The 21,982-nt window shown below is 42.5% G+C and overlaps 1 protein-coding gene across 1 annotated transcript in view; it reads left to right on the plus strand.

Annotated features, from left to right (window-relative positions):
- Window positions 1-6,812, plus strand: part of PDIA5 (protein disulfide isomerase family A member 5) — a 136,639-nt gene extending 129,827 nt beyond the window's left edge. The window contains exons 16-17 of the mRNA XM_048869818.2: window positions 687-821; window positions 5,635-6,812. Coding sequence (XP_048725775.2) covers window positions 687-821; window positions 5,635-5,715 — 216 coding nt within the window. The 3' untranslated portion in view covers window positions 5,716-6,812. The remainder of the gene's footprint in view (window positions 1-686; window positions 822-5,634) is intronic.
- Window positions 6,813-21,982: the final 15,170 nt, after the last annotated feature.

Genomic DNA, 21,982 nt, shown 5'->3' on the forward strand with positions numbered 1-21,982 from the left:
CTCCAAACAGCTTGCAGTCCAAACTACAAGACAGACAAAGGGTGGCAGAGGAGTAAGGCAACTTACCTAAAGGCACACAGAAGATGAGTAACGGAGCCAGGATTAAATCCTAGGTCATCTGACTCTGGTGCCCTACCCACTACACCCACATCTCACTTAACCTGGGAACTGGGTGAGGGTTGTTACAGCTGCTTTGCGCATACATCATTAATGCCCTTTACACTTGTATGAATTAATTAATAAACATTGCACCATCTTTCTATATAAACTTTTCTCTGACTAAACTAAAGAGGGAAGAAGACGTTGCAGCCAGCCAGATACAGTAGTATATTTAGGGATAACAAAGATGGTTTTCTTACCCTATTAGCACTTGCAACCAAGTAGTCCTAATTAATGAAGTTTAAGAGCTACAGTTTTAGCCAGCACAATGAATTGCTGCACCCCTAGAGAACAGAGTTCACGTCTTACCTAAGGGTTGTGCAAGCCAACGTTCTCCCCATCTCTGGAGATTATAAAAGCATTGCATATTTTGGTACAAGTGGTGGTTCCTATTCCAGACACACATAGGCTGCAACAGCAGAGGGTGTACACCTCTTCAATTTCTCACCCACTAAAGGTGCCGCTATTTGAAACAGCAGACAGTTATGGTTTTTCATCTCTTATGTGCTATTCCTTTTGTATTTCAGATAGCCTATGCTGCAGTGGACTGTGCCAAAGAACAGAACCATGATCTGTGTAAACAGGAAGGTGTGGATGGTTACCCCACCTTTAACTATTACAACTATGGGAAGTTTGTAGAAAAATATAACGGAGAGAGAGGGGTAAGTATAAGAACAGGTTGCAATTTCAAAAAAATAACCGCAATGGGGAGAGGAATGACTTGTGTCTTTCCATTTTTGTTGTAAATGAACAGGACAGGGTAAACTTTCAGTGTATTGCAAAAGGCTTTAACTTTTCTGCTCCCATCAGTAATTCACTGGGCTGAATCACTGTGTACCACACCCATACGCACTTGTGAACTGGAACTTGTTTGGTCTATTTGGGGAAATCTGGAGTGAATTTAATGTCTTTCTGTTTAATAAAAAGTCTGTGGGTAGATGTAGTACTAATGAAAATGGGGAATGAATTGTATTAAGTAGAATCAGTCCCAGAGTTGGCAGGTGATGTGAAAATTGCTCCACTCAGCTCTACTAGTGCATCTGAATCTGGACTTGCCATACCCCAAATGTTTTAAGTCTATGAGTCTGCCAAATCATGACTGATCGTTAGTTTTGTGATGTGGACAAAACCGTCCTTAGAGTAGAAGGGGACCAAATCACTTGTTTTCATTAAATCGGATTCTAACCCGAGTTTCAGGAGTGAACAGTTGGTTCCTAGCTCATGGCTGGTTCCACTTTCCCATGGTGTTGCATACAGTTGATCATACACCCTGACAGCTAGGTGCAGATATGGTGCAACACTTTTCTGGGGTTATAAAATGAGTAGAAGTGACAGAGCAATCTACTGGCTGTTTGGTTTGTATCTTTTCAGTCATAATAGCCTAGGGAGAGATCATTTCTTGAAAATTAATGACTGCATAGAGGAAATAAAGGACTAAGGAGAAAACGTAGGTGTCCTCAACCCAGCCAATGATTATTGGCAGGGAAATGCCTGGCCCTGGAAGTGTTGCTGTTATAAACCTTGAAAATATAGAGTAATAGAGCCTCTGTATTCTTAAGGAGGATGAAAGTCTCCGGGAAGGAAAACATCAAACTGGAGCAGAGGGAAACAATCCCATAGTTGGGACCCTCCTTCCAGATGATGTCATGGTATCCTCTCGCACGGAGGATACCTCTCCGGGGGAGGGAACTCCAGTTATTAGGAAGAGACAGGTAATAGTAATGGGGGACGATCATTAGAAACACAGATAGCTGGGTTTGCGATGACCAGGAGATCCATATGGTGACTTGCCTGCTGGGTGTGAAGGTTGCAGATCTCTCGAGAAATCTATACAGACTTACGTGTAGTGCTGGGGACGAGCTGGTGGTCATGGTACATGTGGGTACCAAGAACATAGGGAAAGATAGGGGAGAGATCTCGGAGGCCAAATTTAGGCAGCTAGGTAAGAGACTGAAGTCCAGGATCTCCGTGGCAGCATTTAATTTCCGAAAAGGGAACGACACAAAAATGAGGAATTTAGTTAAACAGAAATTAAAAGGTACAGTGCCAAAAGTGAACTCCCTGCAAGTTGCATGGAAATTTTTTAAAGAAACCATAATAGAGGCTCAATTTAAATGTATACCCCAAATTAAAAAAACATAGTAAGAGAACCAGAAAAGTGTCACCGTGGCTAAACAACAAAGTGTAAAAAGCCGTTAGATGCAAAAAGGCATCCTTTAAGAATTGGAACTTAAATGGTATTGAGGAAAATAGAAAGGAGCATAAACTCTGGCAAGTGAAGTGTAAAAATATAATTAGAAAGGCCTAATTTTTTTTTTGAAAAACAGCTAGCCAAAGACTCAAAGTACTAGCAATTTTTTTAAAAGTACATCAGAAGCAGGAAGCTTGCTAAACAGCCAGTGGGCCACTGGACGATCAAGATGCTAAAGGAGCAATCAAGGAAGATAAGATCATTGTGGAGAAACCAAATTAATTCTTTACATCAGTCTTCATGGCTGAGAATGTGAGGGAGATTCCCAAACATAAGCTATTCTTTTTTGGTGACAAATCTGAGGAACTGTCCCAGACTGAGGTGTCATTAGAGGTGAGTTTGGAACAAATTGATAAACAGTAATAAGTCACCAGGACCAAATGGTATTCCCCCAAGAGTTCTGAAGGAACTCAAATGTAAAATTGCAGAACTATTAATGGTGGTATGTAACCTATCATTTAAATCAGCTTTGGTTCCAGATGACTGAAGGATAGCTAATGTGATATCGATTTTTAAAAAAGGCGCCAGAGATGATTCTGGCAATTAGAGGCCAGTAAGCCTAACTTCAGTATTAGGCAAATTGGTTGAAACTGTAGTAAAAAACAGTATTATTAGACACGTAGATGAACATGATTTGTTGGGGAAGAGTCAACATGGTTTTTGTAAGGAGAAATCATGCCTCACCAATCTACTAGAATTCTTTGAGGGGGTCAAGAAGGATGTGGACAAGGGTGATCCAGTGGATATAGTGTACGTAGAGTTTCAGAAAGCCTTTGACAGGGTGCCTCAACAAAGGCTCTTAAGCAAAATAAGCTGTCATGGGATAAGAGGGAAGGTCCTCTCCTGGATCAGTAACTGGTTAAAAGATAGGAAATAAAGGATAGGAATAAATGGTCTGTTTTCAGAATGGAGAGAGGTAAATAATGGTGTTCCCCAGGGGTCTGAACTGGGCCCAGTCCTATTCAACATATTCATAAACGATTTGGAAAAAGGGGTAAACAGTGAGGTGGCAAAATTTGCAGATGATACAAAACTACTCAAGATAGTTAAGTCCCAAACAGACTGCGAAGAGATAGAAAAGGATCTCACAAAACTGGGGGACTGGGCAAGAAAATAGCAGATGGGACTTTTCAGCTTGGAAAATAACCAACTAAGGAGAGATATGATAGAGGTCTATAAAATTATGACTGGTGTGGAGAAAGTAAATAAGCAAGTGGTATTTACTCCTTCTCACAATACAAGAACTAGGGAGTCACGAAATGAAATTAACAGGCAACAGGTTTAAAACAAACAAACAGGAAGTATTTCTTCCCAAAATGCACAGTCAACCTATGGAACTCTTTGCCGGAGGATGTTGTGAAGGCCAAGACTATAACAGGGCTCAAAAAAGAACAAAATAAATTCAAGGGGGATAGGTCTATCAATGGCTATTAGCCAGGATGGACAGGGATGCACAACCATGTCTGAAGGGTCCATAGCCTCTGTTTGTCAGAAGCTGGGAATGGACGACAAGGGATGGATCACTTGATGAAGCACCTGGAATTGGCCACTGTTGGAAGACAGGATACTAGGCTAGATGGACCATTGCTCTGACCCTGTGTGGCTGTTCTTATGAGATTTATAAAGGAAAGGATTCCAGCTCTAGAATCACCTGACTTAAGGGAGACATTGTCCAATTGTTGGAAAATGTTCTAGCTAGTGTGTTTGTGTACAACTGACTATTGGATAGAATTAGAATTACTCTACAGTGTCTCTCTATTTTGAACAAGTACTGGAGATTCTCCTTTAGTTTGATGGCATGGCCATCTGCTTTTGGAGCTGGAGAATGTGATTTCTGTCCCTGCTGCCATTATGAAGTCCTGAATAGACATAGCATGCAGCAAAGTGACAACCATGAAGTGCATAGAGTTACGGGTTTGTTGCAATATGATAGCAAAGGATGTTGTTACTAAAGCAGTAAAACACTTCAAAAATTACCGCGATCCTGGATTCCTTTTCTGTGTCAAAGGTTGAAGAATCTTGGCCGATAGCCTCCTATCTTGCAAAGGAGTTCTAGCAGTTAGAGGAAGGCACTGGGAGTCAGGAAGCCTGTATTCTGTTCCTGACTCTGCCAAAGAAACCTTTACTTGTAAATTAATTCCCTGGGTTGCACAAAGAACCACCTTTTGTTAATCAGGGCCCAGTCTAGTAACTGATTCTGTGTGAGCAAGTCCCTTACATTCATGTGGCACTTCATGCCCATGTGGAGTCAGTTGTGATCTAAGGTCTAAGAGAGAGCCCTTGAGACAACCAATGCTGAGCAATATCATGGAATAAAGAATTGTAACAAATCTCTGTGCTCCTGGGTGGCAATCACATGTCTACTAGCTAGTTTTGAAGTGGTGCATACAGCATATTAATATGGCACTAATATATGTTTCAGAGTTTATTAATGTAAAAGCATTGACAAAATTTGTGAGAAGCTCCCTGCCCTGTCTCTTCCGTTACATTGTTGCCTTCCGTATTCTTTCTCCCCTTCCCACTGCCAGTTTTTCATGAGAGACTTGATGAGTCTAAAGCAGGGGTGGCCAACCTGAGCCTGAGAAGGAGCCAGAATTTACCAATGGACATTGCCAGAAAGCCACAGTAATATGTCAGCAGCCCTGATTCAGCTCCCGCCTCTCCCAGTGCCTCCCACCCACCGGCAGCCCCACTGATCAGCGCCTCCCCCGCCCGATCAGCTGTTTCATGGCATGTAGGAGGCTCTGGGGCGGGGAGGAATGAGGGCATGTGGCAGGCTCAGGGGAGGGGGCGGGGCCTGTGGCAGAGCCAGGGGTTGAGCAGGTTTCAGAGGAACAGCCGTGTTAGTCTGTATTTGCAAAAAGAAAAGGAGTACTTGAGCAGTGAGCCATCCCCGGCACATTGGAAAGTTGGCGCCTGTAGCTCCAGCCCCGGAGTCGGTGCCTATACAAGGAGCCGCATGTTAACTTCTGAAGAGCCGCATGCGGCTCCGGAGCCGCAGGTTGGCCACCCCTGGAAAGCCTCTGTGGATATTTCCTTTTCCACTTCATTGGCGGAGCCCTGCCCCAGCACATCGTTGTGATCAGACAGTACAGAAGCAACGACTCTGTTCTCTAGTCCACATTCCACATACATACCCATTCCTTGGTGTTGGGAGTCTTGAAACATTGTTTTGGTGTCTTATTTTAAAAATTTGACCAATATTTTTCTTTCTTTAAATACAGGAGTCTGGATTTGCCAGTTTCATGCGAACCCTTAGAGAAAGAGACCATGAAAGGGTAGGGAAGAAGAAGGATGAACTGTAATTTCTGCCTCAAAAGATGTTTTCCACTGCACTGTGAATGGTCCCAGGTCCACTGTTACTGCGCCTGAGATTTCACATATTCTGAAGACAGAGACTTAAAAAAAATAAAAAATAACAGCCATGGCCATTTTGTACAATTTTGAAATAAAGTGAAACTACTTGATTTTTAAAGGAAAACAGATTGTTGCCATATTCTGTTTAAAAACTAGCATTTTCTCATGATGTGAGAATATGCCCATCAACACTCCTATGCAAAAAAATACAAATATTTTTGTAATCTGTAGTGTGTCTGTAGGTGAAGATGTTTGATACGGTGATTCTGCATTTTTTTTGGAAGTGTATTACGATTCATGTAATAACTTTTTTTTTAAATCGGTGGAGGAAAATGGGACTTTTGAGAAACATAAAAATCAGTTCAAATGCAGTTTTGCATGTTCTTCAGAGATGTTTCGGGGAACAATTTTAAGGTGCTCAGGGATAAATAGGGAAATTGAGTTAATGAAGACACTAGCATTGACCATTCCAGATCTAACTGATTTGATTTTTAATCCGCTGTACCGGAACTGTTTACATAGCTTTATAGAATGTACTGAGTCATTTTAAACAAAGTTGTCAAAAATCAGCACAGCATAGATTAAGTTCAGAATCAGTCTCATTTTTCAGCATTTGTGTCATCAAATGCCCCTGTAAATACGGGAGCAAATGTAGGCTGTTTGTCTTTTTATGTTTAGGCCATATGAAATGCATATTGAAAAGCAGTATATTTGATTGTATGTCTGACAGATGTGTAATATTTTTGATATGCAAAAATTACATACAACATGATTTGTATACATTCCAAATGCTTGTCCATATGTTTATTAAATAACAATTTAAAAATGGAGTTATAGCATTAAAACTATTTCTTTAGCAGTCATGTTAAAGACTGTAAATCACTGTAAACAAATATAGCATCACTACAGCGAGCATTTTAAAAATTTGTGCTTGTGCTGTTCATGCTACAAAGTTTCATTCATCCGGAGGTTATGTCTTCATAGGACGGGTTTTTTAAAATTCATTTTGACCTAAAAATAAATCAATAAAAAAAATTTGAAAATGTTTTAATCGTGAATCAGCCTTGTTTTGCAGCTCTTTCAGGCAATGTGCTATGTAACTAGCACCCGTAAGAGCTGGTGACAAGAAAGCAAAAGCCACTGCAGGTTCCATGAACAAGGGTCATTTCCTGTCTGATGAGTAAGGGGCAAGCCCATCGTTTAGCTCTTATAGATTGTTTTTTAGTGTATCCTTTGTGGCACTAAGTCTCACATTTCACACCCTCTGGTGACATTGAGCTGCAGGTTGACATAGCATCCTAATTAAATGGAGAACCATCACTTGGACCTGAATGCTTTCTCTATTGCTATTAGAAGTTTGCAGATATATGAATACATACATTTTATATATATATTTATAAGTTATCTCTTTTGCCTGTCTCACCCCACCAGTGATGTATAGGGAGCAACTTCTCACTACACTGGTGTAGAGGTTAAGGGATTTCTCACACTCTTGTCTGTTTTTGGGTGCAAGTCTCCTCCTCCTCCTCCTCCTCTCTCCTGCCCAATTAATGGGACTGTACATTTGCCACTCATTAAGCTGCTGAAGCCATCACTGAGTAATCAGAAGTAAGAGCTGGTAGGCTGATTTATCTTGTGTGGTGGCCAGCTTGTTAGCCATGCCATAAATCTAAGCAATGTTGATGCCATGCCAAATATTTCCTCTTATTAGGCACCTCCTGAATCTTCCCACCACCACCAAAATTAGCTGTCAAGCAAGTACATGGATATTCTGCATGACCTAATAATTTATTACAACCTTCTATTTACCCTCCCACTAGTTGGTCTTTTTTTTTTTTTTTGGCATAGCCATTGTTTTGCTTTATGTCCCATGCTCATTGGTAGCTATGGATCAGGTCCTTTAAGGGCCTATTCAGCCTTATGTGTGAGAAAAAAAAATTATATACGGTGTTTAGATTCCAAGAGGGAAGATCTTCGGTTCTGGCTGAGTATGAAGCAACTAATACAATAAGTCCAAAACTGTAGACATGTTACTGTAATTTTCCTGATCTCTAAGTGGTTGTCACTGAGGAAAGGAAATACAACATCCATGAAATCCTAAGCTGTGGGATATGTCTATATTTGCATTAATAGCAGAGAATTTTAGACTTTTTTAAAAATAAGATCACAGCTGGCCAATGGTGACATCACTTCTTGGGACTGCTGTGATTTATCAGCTTTAGTAAATGTTTAGAATAGGACAATTACACACTGTGCTTTAGACCAGTAATTCTTTACAGCTGGTTACACCATAAAATTAAGGCGCCTAGTTTTTCTTTTGGTGTTTTGTCATGTTGCTTCTTGGACTTGGAGAGGCTTTTTTCCTCAGTTAATTGTGTGTTAATGTACAAATACAAAATACTTGAAAATAATTTACCTACTGTTATAAGGTCATTACTCAGCTGGTTTATAGTCAGGATGTCTTTGAAAGAGATGATTTTGAACAAGATGAACAATTAAATCTAATGGCTAACAAAAGCATTGCCTACTATGAACCAGAGTATATCAAGCTTACTTCCTAGCCTATTTAATTAGGTAACATTTGGGCCTGATTCTGATTTCCATTACACTGGTGTAAATCCAGAATAAATGTATTGAAGTCAATGAAGTTAATCTGAATTTACACCAGGGCAAATAAAATCCTATTCTGACCTGTTGAAGTTACACTGACTATTCAACTTCCTTTTTCTAAAATCACACTTAAAATTATCTCATCTTTTTTGTTTGTTTAACAAACTCTTACTTTACAGACAAAAGATTTGAGTCACTTTCTTTAAATAGAAGTCCAGTTTCACATATTTATCATACCCAGCCATTTGCAGAAGGTATGGATAGTCAAGCATGAATATGTACTGTTAAAGATGAGTAACAATCTCTTGTCAAATCAAGTATCAACAATAAATTAATTACTTGTCATTAATGATTTGCAGTGAGTCAGAGAGGCTGCTGCTCTTGTGAACCATGATCCTGATCCTGCAGCCCTTGTCGGTATGATCCAAAGGCCCTTCAAGTCATCCACGGGAGTAGTTCCTTTGAGATTAATGATGTGAATAAAGAATTCATAGATTCTAAGGCCAGAAGGGACCATTGTGATCATCTAGTCTTATCTGTATAACAGAGACCAGAGAACTTCCCCAGACTAATTTCTAGAACGTGCCATGCCATTCTTTTTTTGGTTCACAACTTTCGCTCTGCATTTTATCTTTGCATTTTCTTTTTAATTCTTCCATTTCAGCCACTCATTTTAGAGCTACTAGCTGAAGTTCTTCCTGTGTTCTGATAGCTGAGGGGGGCTGGGGGAGAGCCCAGCTCGTCTATTTTCCCTGATTAGAAAAGGCTACTGGACATGTAGTGCACCTGGCCAGACTACCAAGCTTCCTAGTGACTCCTTCAGCCATGACGCTGTTATGAAGTAGAGTCCTTTAAGACTTTTCTTTTCCTTGAATATAGGTGAAGGGCTTGCTATACTACCCGCTGCATCGGCGGGCAGCAATCGATCCAGCGGGGGTCGATTTATTGCATCTAGTCTAGACGTGATAAATTGACCGAGTGCTCTCCCGTCGACTCTGGTACTCCACCGGAGCAAGAGGCACAGGCAGAGTTGACAGGGGAGCGTCACACATCGACTCACCACAGTGAAGTCACCGTGGTGAGTAGATCTAAGTACGTCGACTTCAGCTACATTATTCACGTAGCTGAAGTTGCGTAATTTAGATTGATTTCCCCCCTCCAGTGTAGACCAGGCCGAAGTCTCTTTAGGAAAAAATGAAACTTTGTGCATAGAGAAGCCAAGCTCAGTGTGTTAGAGGTAATATAGTTCAATATGAGCAACCAGTTAGTGGAGGTAGCTGTATCTATTCAGGGATATCTTTCCATTTTGTGAGGTATGTGGAACCCCCGAGAACAATCAAGAGAAAAGGTGTATGTGTTTGGTAAACTATACACAAAATTCATGTGCCACTGTGCAAAGGGCCAGCCAAAGACTATGTACCACTTAATTCCTCAAAATATGCCTTGTACCGGCCCTGCAGAGCCTTAGATTTCTTTGCTACAGGATAAAGCCCTATGTAACTGTATAGGTAGAGCCTTTCATTTTTGGTTTTTATTTTCTTTAATTTTTCCCAGGAATTTACTGGTGTTTTACTACAACAACAGGTGAAAATCAATGGAAAAAACTATTAATCCTTTTTATGGGTAAATATCTGGGTTTATTTTGGTGGAAGGAAGGACAGGGAAAACATATTCAGTAGATTAATTCTTTGATGAATGGACTTCAGTGTGGCTTGCTGCAGAACTAAAAACACAATGCCACCTTTGAATTTAAGAAAAACATATCTCCAATCCCTAAATAAAACTTTTCATTTGAATAAACAGTTTACTGTTGTAGACTTAGAACTATTAGCCTATAAGTATTTGCAGTTAATAGTTGGGCCACACCATTTGCGACGCATACACTCAACTTCATCCTTTTCTCCTGTTTTTGTTTTCTTCCCATTTTAGTGCGTCACATCTTTAAACCATTATCTGCTAACATTTTGAAATGGGTGCGTGGTGGGGGTGAGATTAATCAGTACATTCAGACATGCACGCACTTCACATTTTGAGTGCGTGCCTGTTTGTTTATTGTGTGTATCTTCTAGACTAATACATAGCCTACTTGCATATACACACAGACTAATGTATTATCATAATACATATTTCATGCAATATATTGTATTTTCCTAATAAAAAGTCATTTTTTACATATTTGAATGATTCAACAGTAGAGTGAAAATTGGAAAAAAAACAAATACTTATGGTAAAACCTGGGATTTTTTTGGTAAAAATTAGTTTAAATTGAAAATGAAGAGGCTTATGTACAAGTTAGTAAGGGAAGCTCATTTACTGGCCCAAGAACCTGTATTGGGAAAGTGGGCTGCTTTTTTCAGAGGAATTTAAGGGATTCATGTCCCCAGATTCCACTTAATTTGGTGAATTTCAGTAGGATTTCGGATAATTCCCTTATGTTACTTTAAAAATCCAAGCCTTAATCTCTGTCTAGGGGCTAACTGCTCTATCAGTAAGAATAAAAAGTGACTAGGGGGAGAAAGGAAGTTTGTATGTTTAAATCTTTAATCCAAGGATTATATAGACATATCTCTGAGTAGGCAAGTCCTGCATGTATGGTAAAATTTAAGATAAAACTGAAGTACATTTCTGAGGTAGTCTATGAAATCATTTCATGGATGATTTAATGAGTTTTGAGGTTTATAGCTTTTCGAAAGAAACACCACTCAGCAATTCAGGAATTTACAAGTTGATTTTATTTTATTTTTTAAACAGACTATCTGCAGCAATCTTAATATTCTTGGTGGCAGTGAATCAATAGAAAAGCAATGTAAAAGAGAAAACACCATGTATACAGATTTACTAGAGTAATTCAAGATCCCTGCCAACATGCATTTTACAGCTGAGAAACGTTTGACAGAGTAATCTTACATTCAAAATAATCCAAGAAGCAGAGATTACTTATTTATGCGTACACTCCATTTAATTTAATGGTGAGTAGTCCCATAAATCTGTAATTAAGGACTACACCCCTGAGGAAGGGTTTCAGGATGAAATCCTGAAAGCAGCAAGAAAGAAATTTAGTCTTTATCACCAGGTGATCTTTAAGTCAAATATCTGTTTTCTTTGCCATTTGATTCCCTACATTAATGTTACCTTCCCTTAGTTTTTCCAGCAGTAGAGTTGCAAACCAGTGGGTCCAAAATAAATTTTCCCTTTTATCTGTGAGCTTTAAAATTTCTGGATGTATAGGTAGGAGTACTAAGGCTAAATTAAAAGGATGGGGGAGTTTGCAGCAAAGGTCACGTGGGTAGTGCGAAGGGGATTCATATCGAAAACATGGTTGAGGTCACTACTCTTTGGACTTCAGGGAAAACTTTACTCAAACCCTTCCTTTAGTAGGAGTGTATCAGTTAGTTAATGGTACTAATTTTTCTGCTTACCTTTCATGGCTAGACTTAAAGTTGAGAGGGAAAAACAAGAGCTGATCCTTTTCTATTCGTTGCCTTTGACTGCTTGCATACAAAACTGCCCAGTGTCCAAGGACTTAGGACATCTTAAGCCTCAGAGCCATGATACAGAGGCACACAGGGGTAAGGCTCCACCAGCACTGGACTCCACACCAGCAACGCCACTCCCTGTGATACCATCCACGTCGAGGAACCAAGAACCACTGGTACTATCAAAGAGCACTCGATGGGAGTCTCATTCACTGGCAGTGCTGCCATGACCCCATAAGGATCTGCCAATTAAGCCTTCCCACATTGCTTGTCCCACCAGAGTTAGGCAAGCAGAAAGGTACACCACTCTAGAGAACATCTGTGTTACCCCAGATCCACAGATGCCCCAGTCCAGATCCCCTCAATCTTCATCAGGGATTTTTTTTTTTTTGAGTGCCAGGAGACAATGGGCTATAGGAAGAGAAGTCCATCCTGCATACTGTCTACTTGCTGTTCCTTCAACAGGAATGACTGCACTGCGTATTGAGCCCAATCTGACCTTTCTGTCATTGGGAAAATCAGATGTGCTGGAAAAACCATCATCGCTTTCACCAAAGGAGATCAGTTAAGACAAGAGATCAAGAGCTTTCTGAAACCAGCCACATCCAACTGGGATTACCCCCTTGGGTCCAGCGGTACCCATGCCTTGGGGACCTCCACAACTCTCTTCAACCCCTCAAGCTTGCCTTTGGAGCTTATGAGACCTGTACAGGAGACACTCAGAGTCTGTGGTGTCTAATACTGCGTCATATCACCACTCACAAAGCAACTAGAACTTTCTCCTGAGCTCAGAGAAGAGGAGGAATATGAGCTGGTTCTGCTGCTTACTGATGAAGTTAACTTCCTCATCTCCTGACCCAGCTTCACTGTCTCCTCTGGACAACCACAGCAAATCCAGGAGCTGCTATGGAGGATGGAAAAAGAGCTCCAGATCTCTTTAGAGGAGATCCAGGACACAATATATAAACTCCTGGACATCCCGAAACACTCAGGATCCAGCCAGCCAGCCCTCCAGTGAACAAAGCCATACAGGAAACAGCAAGGACAGTATCATATACACCAGCAATATACATTACTATCCCTCTGTAGAATTCCATAGCAACTATCACTGTAGTAGTGAAATACTTCAGAAAGTTGTTACTCCCTTTAAGAAACATCATGCTTCTTTGAAAAGTTTAGTAGTTTTTTATTATTCTTATTAGTCTGGAACCACTATTAACTTGTTCTCCATACTGGCCTTGCAAATACTGTAGTCAGATTTTACAGATATTACTTTACCTTCTAGTTCACAGTACTTAATCTCATCAAGTACTCGTCAAAGGAAAACAGTTCCCTTATGAACAAAATCTTTAGAAAGTGGCCTTTTGCCGCACTTAAATGACTACATATATACTGGGCATTAAATAGAGCCTGCTTCATAAACATGTGCAATTCTCTGTGATCTGATTAGTTCTTACAGCTTATTTGGCAGCAAATGTATAAAGCCACCACAGTCCACATGCTAAATATGTGCACAGTTAACAGAGAGAAGCAAGAAATGGTGCAAAACATTTACAGGCTTTCCTTGTAAAGAGAATCAGGGTTTTATCTAGGGCACTAGATTTATCTACTGAAGCAGACTGGATTTACCCAGTGCACTAGACTCACTCGCACTTTGGTACCTCTCAACTATTTAAATACATAATAATTCTTCTCATGCTGATGTCCCTGCCCAGCGTATTTAATTTTTGTGACTCAGGACAATAATGGATTCCAACGTGTAGTTCCAATGGCCATAAACCAGTGACAGGCATAACAGAATGCAGTCTCCATTTGCACAGCACATAAAACTAAATTAAACAGTTATGAAAGTGTATTAAGAATGCACTCACCCCCATTTTTATTGCCGTTTAACTGACAGTATCTAAACTACCCTTGGAATAGGAAGTACTGTGTGGGTGGTGCTGGGTCTGGGGATCAGCTTTCCTCCAGTCTAGCACCCCCTTCGGTTGCTCACTTATCCCATGGTCCCTCTTGCTCTCCAGGGCTCACGGTGCTCTCTCTTTGTGACTCAGCCCTTTGGCCATGTCAATATATAGTTTTCCCCTTCCAGGGTATCATCTTGCTGGACCAATGGTACACCATCCCAGGCCATCCTCCATGACAATTCCTAGTCTGTACTACTTCCCCAGGGGCTGGTAGGGGAACCCAGGCTTGCCCACTACTTCAGCTTTTAGCCCAGGGACCCTATCATCCAGCCAAGGTCTTCAGAGTCTCCTCCTTGCTGCTCTTTCCCTGGGCTCTTCCTACTCTGCTTTCCACAAGCTTTCTTCCCCACAACTCCTCTGGTAAACCCTTCTGTCAGGGACAGGATCCCAGGGCTTTCCCTCCCTGGGTTTCCTCCTAGCCACCTCTCTATGCTCAGAGTGGCTGCCCACTATCTCCCTCCAGCCCTAGTTAACTCCCCTTCTCTCTTGAGAGTGACTGCAGAGCTCCTATCTGCAGCCCCCGACTGTTGTCACCTTGTTGGTTTTATACAAGCCCCTGCCTGCTCCTGCTCAGGTGGGCTTCATCTTCAATTAGGGAGTGTCTTCACGTACTGCACTGCTGCAGCATTTTAGTGAAAACACAATTACACCAAAGCGGGAGATTCTCCTATTGGTGTAGTTAATTCACCTCTCTGAGAGCTATGTCAACAGAAGCCCTCCTGTCAACATAGCACTGTTTACAGGGTGGGTTAGGTCAATATAACTACATCATTTGGGGGTGTGGATTTTTCACAGCTCCAAGCGATGTAGTTATACTGATATAGGTCTGTAGTGTAGACCCAGCCTAGGCTGTAGCAGGTCCTGACTCTCCTACAGGTGCCCCTATAAGGTTAATTGTCCATTAACCATGTGGGGAGGACTCCCCATCAAAGAGGGTTTTTGATTTTTTTTTTTACCTTCTGAGGAGCTCTAAGGTGACCATCTACTTCAACAAGAGAAGCATTATAGTGTGAAATCATTAATTAGGCTACAATTCTGTCATGGAGTTCACGGAATGTCCGCAGCTGCAGCGGCCAATGCAGCTGGCCCTGAGGAGCACCCCAGTGGCAGCGGTCCCAGGGGCAGGTACAGCAATGGACCTGGGGAGCACCCGAGCATCAGTCCTGGGGAACCATGACTAAATCCTAGCCTTAATCATTAACGTGCAATGATGGGCAGGAAAAAGTATGTAAAAATGGCATTTTCTTACTCAGCAGACCAGCTCCGTGGCTTTATTCAGTCACATCTTCTGACATCATGAGTGACTGCTCCAATCAGTTACACTGATGCAGAATTTGGCCCTGAGTTTGCAGTTGTTTTAGCCATGTTCTACTGCTTTTGACACCTGGTAGCCCTGCACAGCCAACAAGAGTCCAAGGTCCTAATTCAGCAAAGCACTTAAATACATGCTTAAGTGCTTTCCTAAATAGGGATGGACTTCATCATATTCTTAAGTAGCTTGCTGAATCAAGACCTGAAAGCCAGATTTGGATCCCATTTTGGCTTGTGAGAACTGTTAACCATGTTCCAGTATAGGGTCAACTCTGCCCTCAGTAGAGCTGGCTGAACATTTTCTGGTGGAACAGGCTAGTGGGCTGCCTGGGAGTCCTGGATCCTCAGAGGCCAGGCTGCCTGCCTGGCAGGTGGGTGGGCTGACTGATCTACCTGGGAAGTTGGGCAGCTGGCTCCCCACCTGGCTGGCTCCCTGAGCTACCCAGGGGATGTGGGATTTGGCAACTGGTTCCATTGTACCAGTAACCTTTAAAAACTTTAAGCATGCATTTCTCTCACGTGTAAAGTATGGCATTCTTAAATATAGCAAGGTATCCAATGTGCACATTGCTGCTACAGTCTCTGTTCAGCATTACCTGCTAATCAAAAGTAGATCTGATGTAAAATAAGTAATCAATAATAAATAAAATATGAATGTTATTCAAAAGACACAGTATTCTTGGTGAGTTACTGTTATACAGAGCTACATTTCTATCCCATTCAATTATAATCTTATTTGATCTTACAGAACCTAATAATGCTTTCCAGCCCCACTCAGGCTACTTTCCATCTTTCTGAATTAAATTACGGATATAACATCATAACTCTACTTATGCAAAGTTTGTTGTGGGTATTATATTCAAAGGCAAATTTCTTTAGGGACCCAGAGTTCTCTGAATATAAATGAAGTGTTTATAGTACAATCTTATTAATAAATAATGCTTTTATTTATTGTAATGGTTTAAATGGCGTCTACTGAAATTTTTGGCCTTGTGATGTGATCAGCTTGGAATGATTTTCCCTCTCTGGAAATATTTGAATACAAACAAAGTCTGGTGATGTGTTCACTTACAGTAATGTAGGGAACTAAAGGGATTATGCCTACTAGGAGTACATTAATGTGGCTTTTCGGTTCATTTTTTCCCACTGAACAGGGAATAAACTAAGTAGACAAAAAGCCCTGAATTGAGACCTTTATTATTGGAATGGCTTGTTACATGATCATCAAAAATAGCTCATCTTGTTTTATTTGTACAAATCCGGGATTGAGGACGCTGAAAATAAAAATACACTTATAACTTGTCAAGCTCATTGGCGCTTGTTACTTTGCAGACTGACTGAGATGCACTGTGAAGATTACTTTTTAGAGACACTAAGTATTTTGTGTGAAAGAGAGCAGGCTACAGATATAAGTGTTGCCACAAATTGTTGTAGCAATTGCATTTATTAGTGGTGAGGTTGTTTATGTGATATTACTAGGTTTCTTCACATTTGTAAAGTCCCAGAGAATGACACACTGTTGCTCTAAGGAACAACCCCTTCTACCTCCAGAATGGACTCTTGAGAAAATTTCAACAGAGAAACAAGGGAAAAATTGTGAGCAAAGAAATAAATTGTTTCACGGATGTTCTTCATCACCCTGACCACACTCCCACCTCAACTGTGCTAGCAACAACAGCATTTAAACCAGGGAAGCAGTGACTGTATTGCCAACTCTCACAATTTTGTTACGAGAGTCACAATATTTGGTGTTTTTCTTTAAGTCCCAGATGCTAGGCTCACCTTCTTATCTGAGAATGTCCGCTTTCATTTAAAACAGTAAGGTTCTTGATCTCATGGTTGTGGACAAAAGCTTGAAAGTGTGACCGCTACCAGCTCTAACAAAAACACAAACACCTAATTAGTGTTGTGATTTTTAAGCCACTGTCATGATTTTGGGGGATCTGATTCATGTTTTGTAAATATTTGGGGTGAAATGATGGCCCAAACATCCATAATGGAATGGAATAATGGCCAAAATGCCCATTGACTTCAACAGAGCCAGGATTTTATCCTTAGGGTGCAACACTGCCCCAGTCCCAGCCCCCACTTCACTCTTTCTCCCAAGGCCCCACCCTGCCTCTTCCCACCTCCACCCCTTCCCTCCCCTGAGCATACCCTGCCCTCACTCCTCCCAGGGCCTCCGGCATGCCATGGAACAGCTAATCGTGGCAGGCGGGAGGCACTGGGAGGGGTAGGTGCTGATTGGTGGGGCTGCTGATGGGCGGGAGGCGCTAGGGGGCTGCAGGTGGGTGCTTAGCATCCACCATTTTTTCCCCCATGGGTACTCCAGCCCTGGAACACCCAGAGAGTCAGCACCTATGGTATGGCACAGTCACATGTGTGTTTACAGGACTAGTTCCTATTGCTGCTTGCATGCTTTCTCTAGCCCAGTGGCTTTTCTGAGATCTCTGTTATAAAACGGTACTATAGATGACTTGGTGGTATTGCATACTTCTCAGACAAAATGTGTCCACATTGTATAGACAAACCTTGTTCAAAGTTTGTGCTTTCTTGGTTTCAACCACACAGTAGACACAACCCTAGTAGTCTTTCAGTAGCTTCTCGCACAAGTCAACTTGTGACCCCTGCAATTATTACTCCTGAGGGCATCCTGCACCAAAAAGTTAAAAATTCTGCAAATTTTATTTGTCAGATAAATGTGGACTTTCCAACACAGCACTGGGAAGCACAGGACACTGGCTGCCCAGAGGTGGGAGATCACTGTACAGCTCCCCCTGGGACACAGACTCAGCTGTGAAGCTGCACCCAACCCTGATACAGAGCAAGGACCAGGCCTGCCCCAGAAACACCCCAAGGCCCTGCCACTCAGTTTGGGCAGGCAGGCAGGCTCAGCAAGGCAGGATCCAAGTGTAGAGGGGCTTAGTGTGTGGGATCCAGGTGTGGGTTGAGAGGGTTGGGGGGGGAGGGTTTGAGGCTCAGCCCAAGGGTCTGGATGCATGGGGATTGGGCAGATGGGGGAGCAGCTCCCTGTATAGGAATCCCTCCCCCTGCAGCTGAGGAGCAATGAGTGCAGGAAGCGGGGGCAGGGGGAGTTTGCAGAGCTTCCTGCAGCTAGGGGAGAAATCTGGAGGTGGGTGTGACCTGGCACTGGATGCCATGCAGGGGAAGAGGAAGTCCTGTCCTCCCCAGCTCAGCTGTGACTAGTGGCTGAGCCCGACACAAGGTAGGAGCCACCAGCTGGGTCTTCCCCAGTTCCGCCTCCTGCCCCACAGTGATTTACCTCTCTGCTTGCTGCTTGGCACCCAAAACATACTGTTGGGGAGGACTGCATGACCGCTTTTGGGGCTTCCATTTGTTTCCCCATCAGAAAGTCATTTTTCTGCAAAGAAATCTACAGGAGACACAAATTTTGCACATGCACAGTGGCATAAAATTCCCCCAGGAGTAAATTATGCAGGATTTTTCAGAACAGTGCCACACTTTATTATTTCAGGGTTTTAAACCACATCCTAAAATAATCAACCAATTCCATTTAATCTATGTTCAGTACCGCTGCTTACAATTCAACTTACTCATCTAAGTTTTGAAGTTATCCAAACAACTTTACGTTCCCCTTAAACTTTTCTTTTCCAGAGGGTCTACTCCTCCTTTATACATGCATTTTATGCTTTACATTTCTCCTCTTGATCTGCTGAGCCCTAAGGCCTAGAACCTCAAAAGTATCTAGGTGCCTAACTCCAATAGGATTTAGGCACCTAAATACCTTTAAGGATTTGGGCCTAAGTTCTTGCCTCCCTGTTACAGCTCCTACTGATTTATTCAGTAAACAGTGTCCCTTTTACAAGGTTGTAGCCTGGTTTGCCTGAGGGGAGTAGACAGGATCTATTTTGTAAGGGAAGAAAAAGACATTTTAAATGTCATTGGTTTGTCAGCCTTTAAAGCTCCTGACAGAAGGGTGTGCACTAGGGACCTGAGTATACCACTAGGAGCCAGAAGCTCTGGGGCTGTAATCTCATTCTAACACTAAAAGAAAAGGAGGACTTGTGGCACCTTAGAGACTAACCAATTTATTTGAGCATGAGCTTTCGTGAGCTACAGCTCACTTCATCGGATGCATACCGTGGAAACTGCAGCAGACTTTATATACACACAGAGAATATGAAACAATACCTCCTCCCACCCCACTGTCCTGCTGGTAATAGCTTATCTAAAGTGATCATCAAGTTGGGCCATTTCCAGCACAAATCCAGGTTTTCTCACCCTCCACCCCACCACACAAATTCACTCTCCTGCTGGTGATAGCCCATCCAAAGTGACAACTCTCTACACAATGTGCATGATAATCAAGTTGGGCCATTTCCTGCACAATTCCAGGTTCTCTCACCCCCTCACCCCCCTCCCAAAAACCACACACATAAACTCACTATCCTGCTGGTAATAGCTCATCCAAAGTGACCACTCTCCCTACAATGTGCATGATAATCAAGGTGGGCCATTTCCAGCACAAATCCAGGTTTTCTCGCCCCCCCACCCCCATACACACACAAACTCACTCTCCTGCTGGTAATAGCTCATCCAAACTGACCACTCTCCAAGTTTAAATCCAAGTTAAACTAGAACATCTGGGGGGGGAGGGGGTAGGAAAAAACAAGGGGAAATAGGCTACCTTGCATAATGACTTAGCCACTCCCAGTCTCTATTTAAGCCTAAATTAATAGTATCCAATTTGCAAATGAATTCCAATTCAGCAGTTTCTCGCTGGAGTCTGGATTTGAAGTTTTTTTGTTTTAAGATAGCGACCTTCATGTCTATGATTGTGTGACCAGAGAGATTGAAGTGTTCTCCGACTGGTTTATGAATGTTATAATTCTTGACATCTGATTTGTGTCCATTTATTCTTTTACGTAGAGACTGTCCAGTTTGACCAATGTAAATGGCAGAGGGGCATTGCTGGCACATGATGGCATATATCACATTGGTGGATGTGCAGGTGAACGAGCCTCTGATAGTGTGGCTGATGTTATTAGGCCCTGTGATGGTGTCCCCTGAATAGATATGTGGGCACAGTTGGCAACGGGCTTTGTTGCAAGGATAAGTTCCGGGGTTAGTGGTTCTGTTGTGTGGTATGTGGTTGTTGGTGAGTATTTGTTTCAGGTTGCGGGGCTGTCTGTAGGCAAGGACTGGCCTGTCTCCCAAGATTTGTGAGAGTGTTGGGTCATCCTTCAGGATAGGTTATAGATCCTTAATAATGCGTTGGAGGGGTTTTAGTTGGGGGCTGAAGGTGAGGGCTAGTGGCGTTCTGTTATTTTCTTTGTTAGGCCTGTCCTGTAGTAGGTAACTTCTGGGAACTCTTCTGGCTCTATCAATCTGTTTCTTTACTTCCGCAGGTGGGTATTGTAGTTGTAAGAAAGCTTGACAGAGATCTTGTAGGTGTTTGTCTCTGTCTGAGGGGTTGGAGCAAATGCGGTTGTATCGCAGAGCTTGGCTGTAGACGATGGATCGTGTGGTGTGGTCAGGGTGAAAGCTGGAGGCATGCAGGTAGGAATAGCGGTCAGTAGGTTTCCGGTATAGGGTGGTGGTTATGTGACCATTGTTTATTAGCACTGTAGTGTCCAGGAAGTGGATCTCCTGTGTGGACTGGACCAGGCTGAGGTTGATGGTGGGATGGAAATTGTTGAAATCATGGTGGAATTCCTCAAGGGCTTCTTTTCCATGGGTCCAGAGGATGAAGATGTCATCAATATAGCGCAAGTAGAGTAGGGGCTTTAGGGGACGAGAGCTGAGGAAGCGTTGTTCTAAATCAGCCATAAAAATGTTGGCATACTGTGGGGCCATGCGGGTACCCATAGCAGTGCCGCTGATCTGAAGGTATACATTGTCCCCAAATGTAAAATAGTTATGGGTAAGGACAAAGTCACAAAGTTCAGCCACCAGGTTAGCCGTGACATTATCGGGGATAGTGTTCTTGACGGCCTGTAGTCCATCTTTGTGTGGAATGTTGGTGTAGAGGGCTTCTACATCCATAATGGCCAGGATGGTGTTATCAGGAAGATCACCGATGGATTGAAGTTTCCTCAGGAAGTCAGTGGTGTCTCGAAGGTAGCTGGGAGTGCTGGTAGCGTAGAGCCTGAGGAGGGAGTCTACATAGCCAGACAATCCTGTTGTCAGGGTGCCAATGCCTGAGATGATGGGGCGCCCAGGATTTCCAGGTTTATGGATCTTGGGTAGTAGATAGAATAACCCAGGTCATAGAATCATAGAATATCAGGGTTGGAAGGGACCCCTGAAGGTCATCTAGTCCAACCCCCTGCTCGAAGCAGGACCAATTCCCTGTTAAATCATCCCAGCCAGGGCTTTGTCAAGCCTGACCTTAAAATCCTCTAAGGAAGGAGATTCTACCACCTCCCTAGGTAACGCATTCCAGTGTTTCACCACCCTCTTAGTGAAAAAGTTTTTCCTAATATCCAATCTAAACCTCCCCCACTGCAACTTGAGACCATTACTCCTCATTCTGTCATCTGCTACCATTGAGAACAGTCTAGAGCCATCCTCTTTGGAACCCCCTTTCAGGTAGTTGAAAGCAGCTATCAAATCCCCCCTCATTCTTCTCTTCTGCAGGTTAAACAATCCCAGCTCCCTCAGCCTCTCCTCATAAGTCATGTGTTCTAGACCCCTAATCATTTTTGTTGCCCTTCGCTGGACTCTCTCCAATTTATCCACATCCTTCTTGTAGTGTGGGGCCCAAAACTGGACACAGTACTCCAGATGAGGCCTCACCAATGTCGAATAGAGGGGAACGATCACGTCCCTCGATCTGCTCGCTATGCCCCTACTTATACATCCCAAAA

Source organism: Caretta caretta, chromosome 11 (genome assembly GCF_965140235.1).
Source record: "Caretta caretta isolate rCarCar2 chromosome 11, rCarCar1.hap1, whole genome shotgun sequence".
NCBI lineage: Eukaryota > Metazoa > Chordata > Testudines > Cheloniidae > Caretta > Caretta caretta.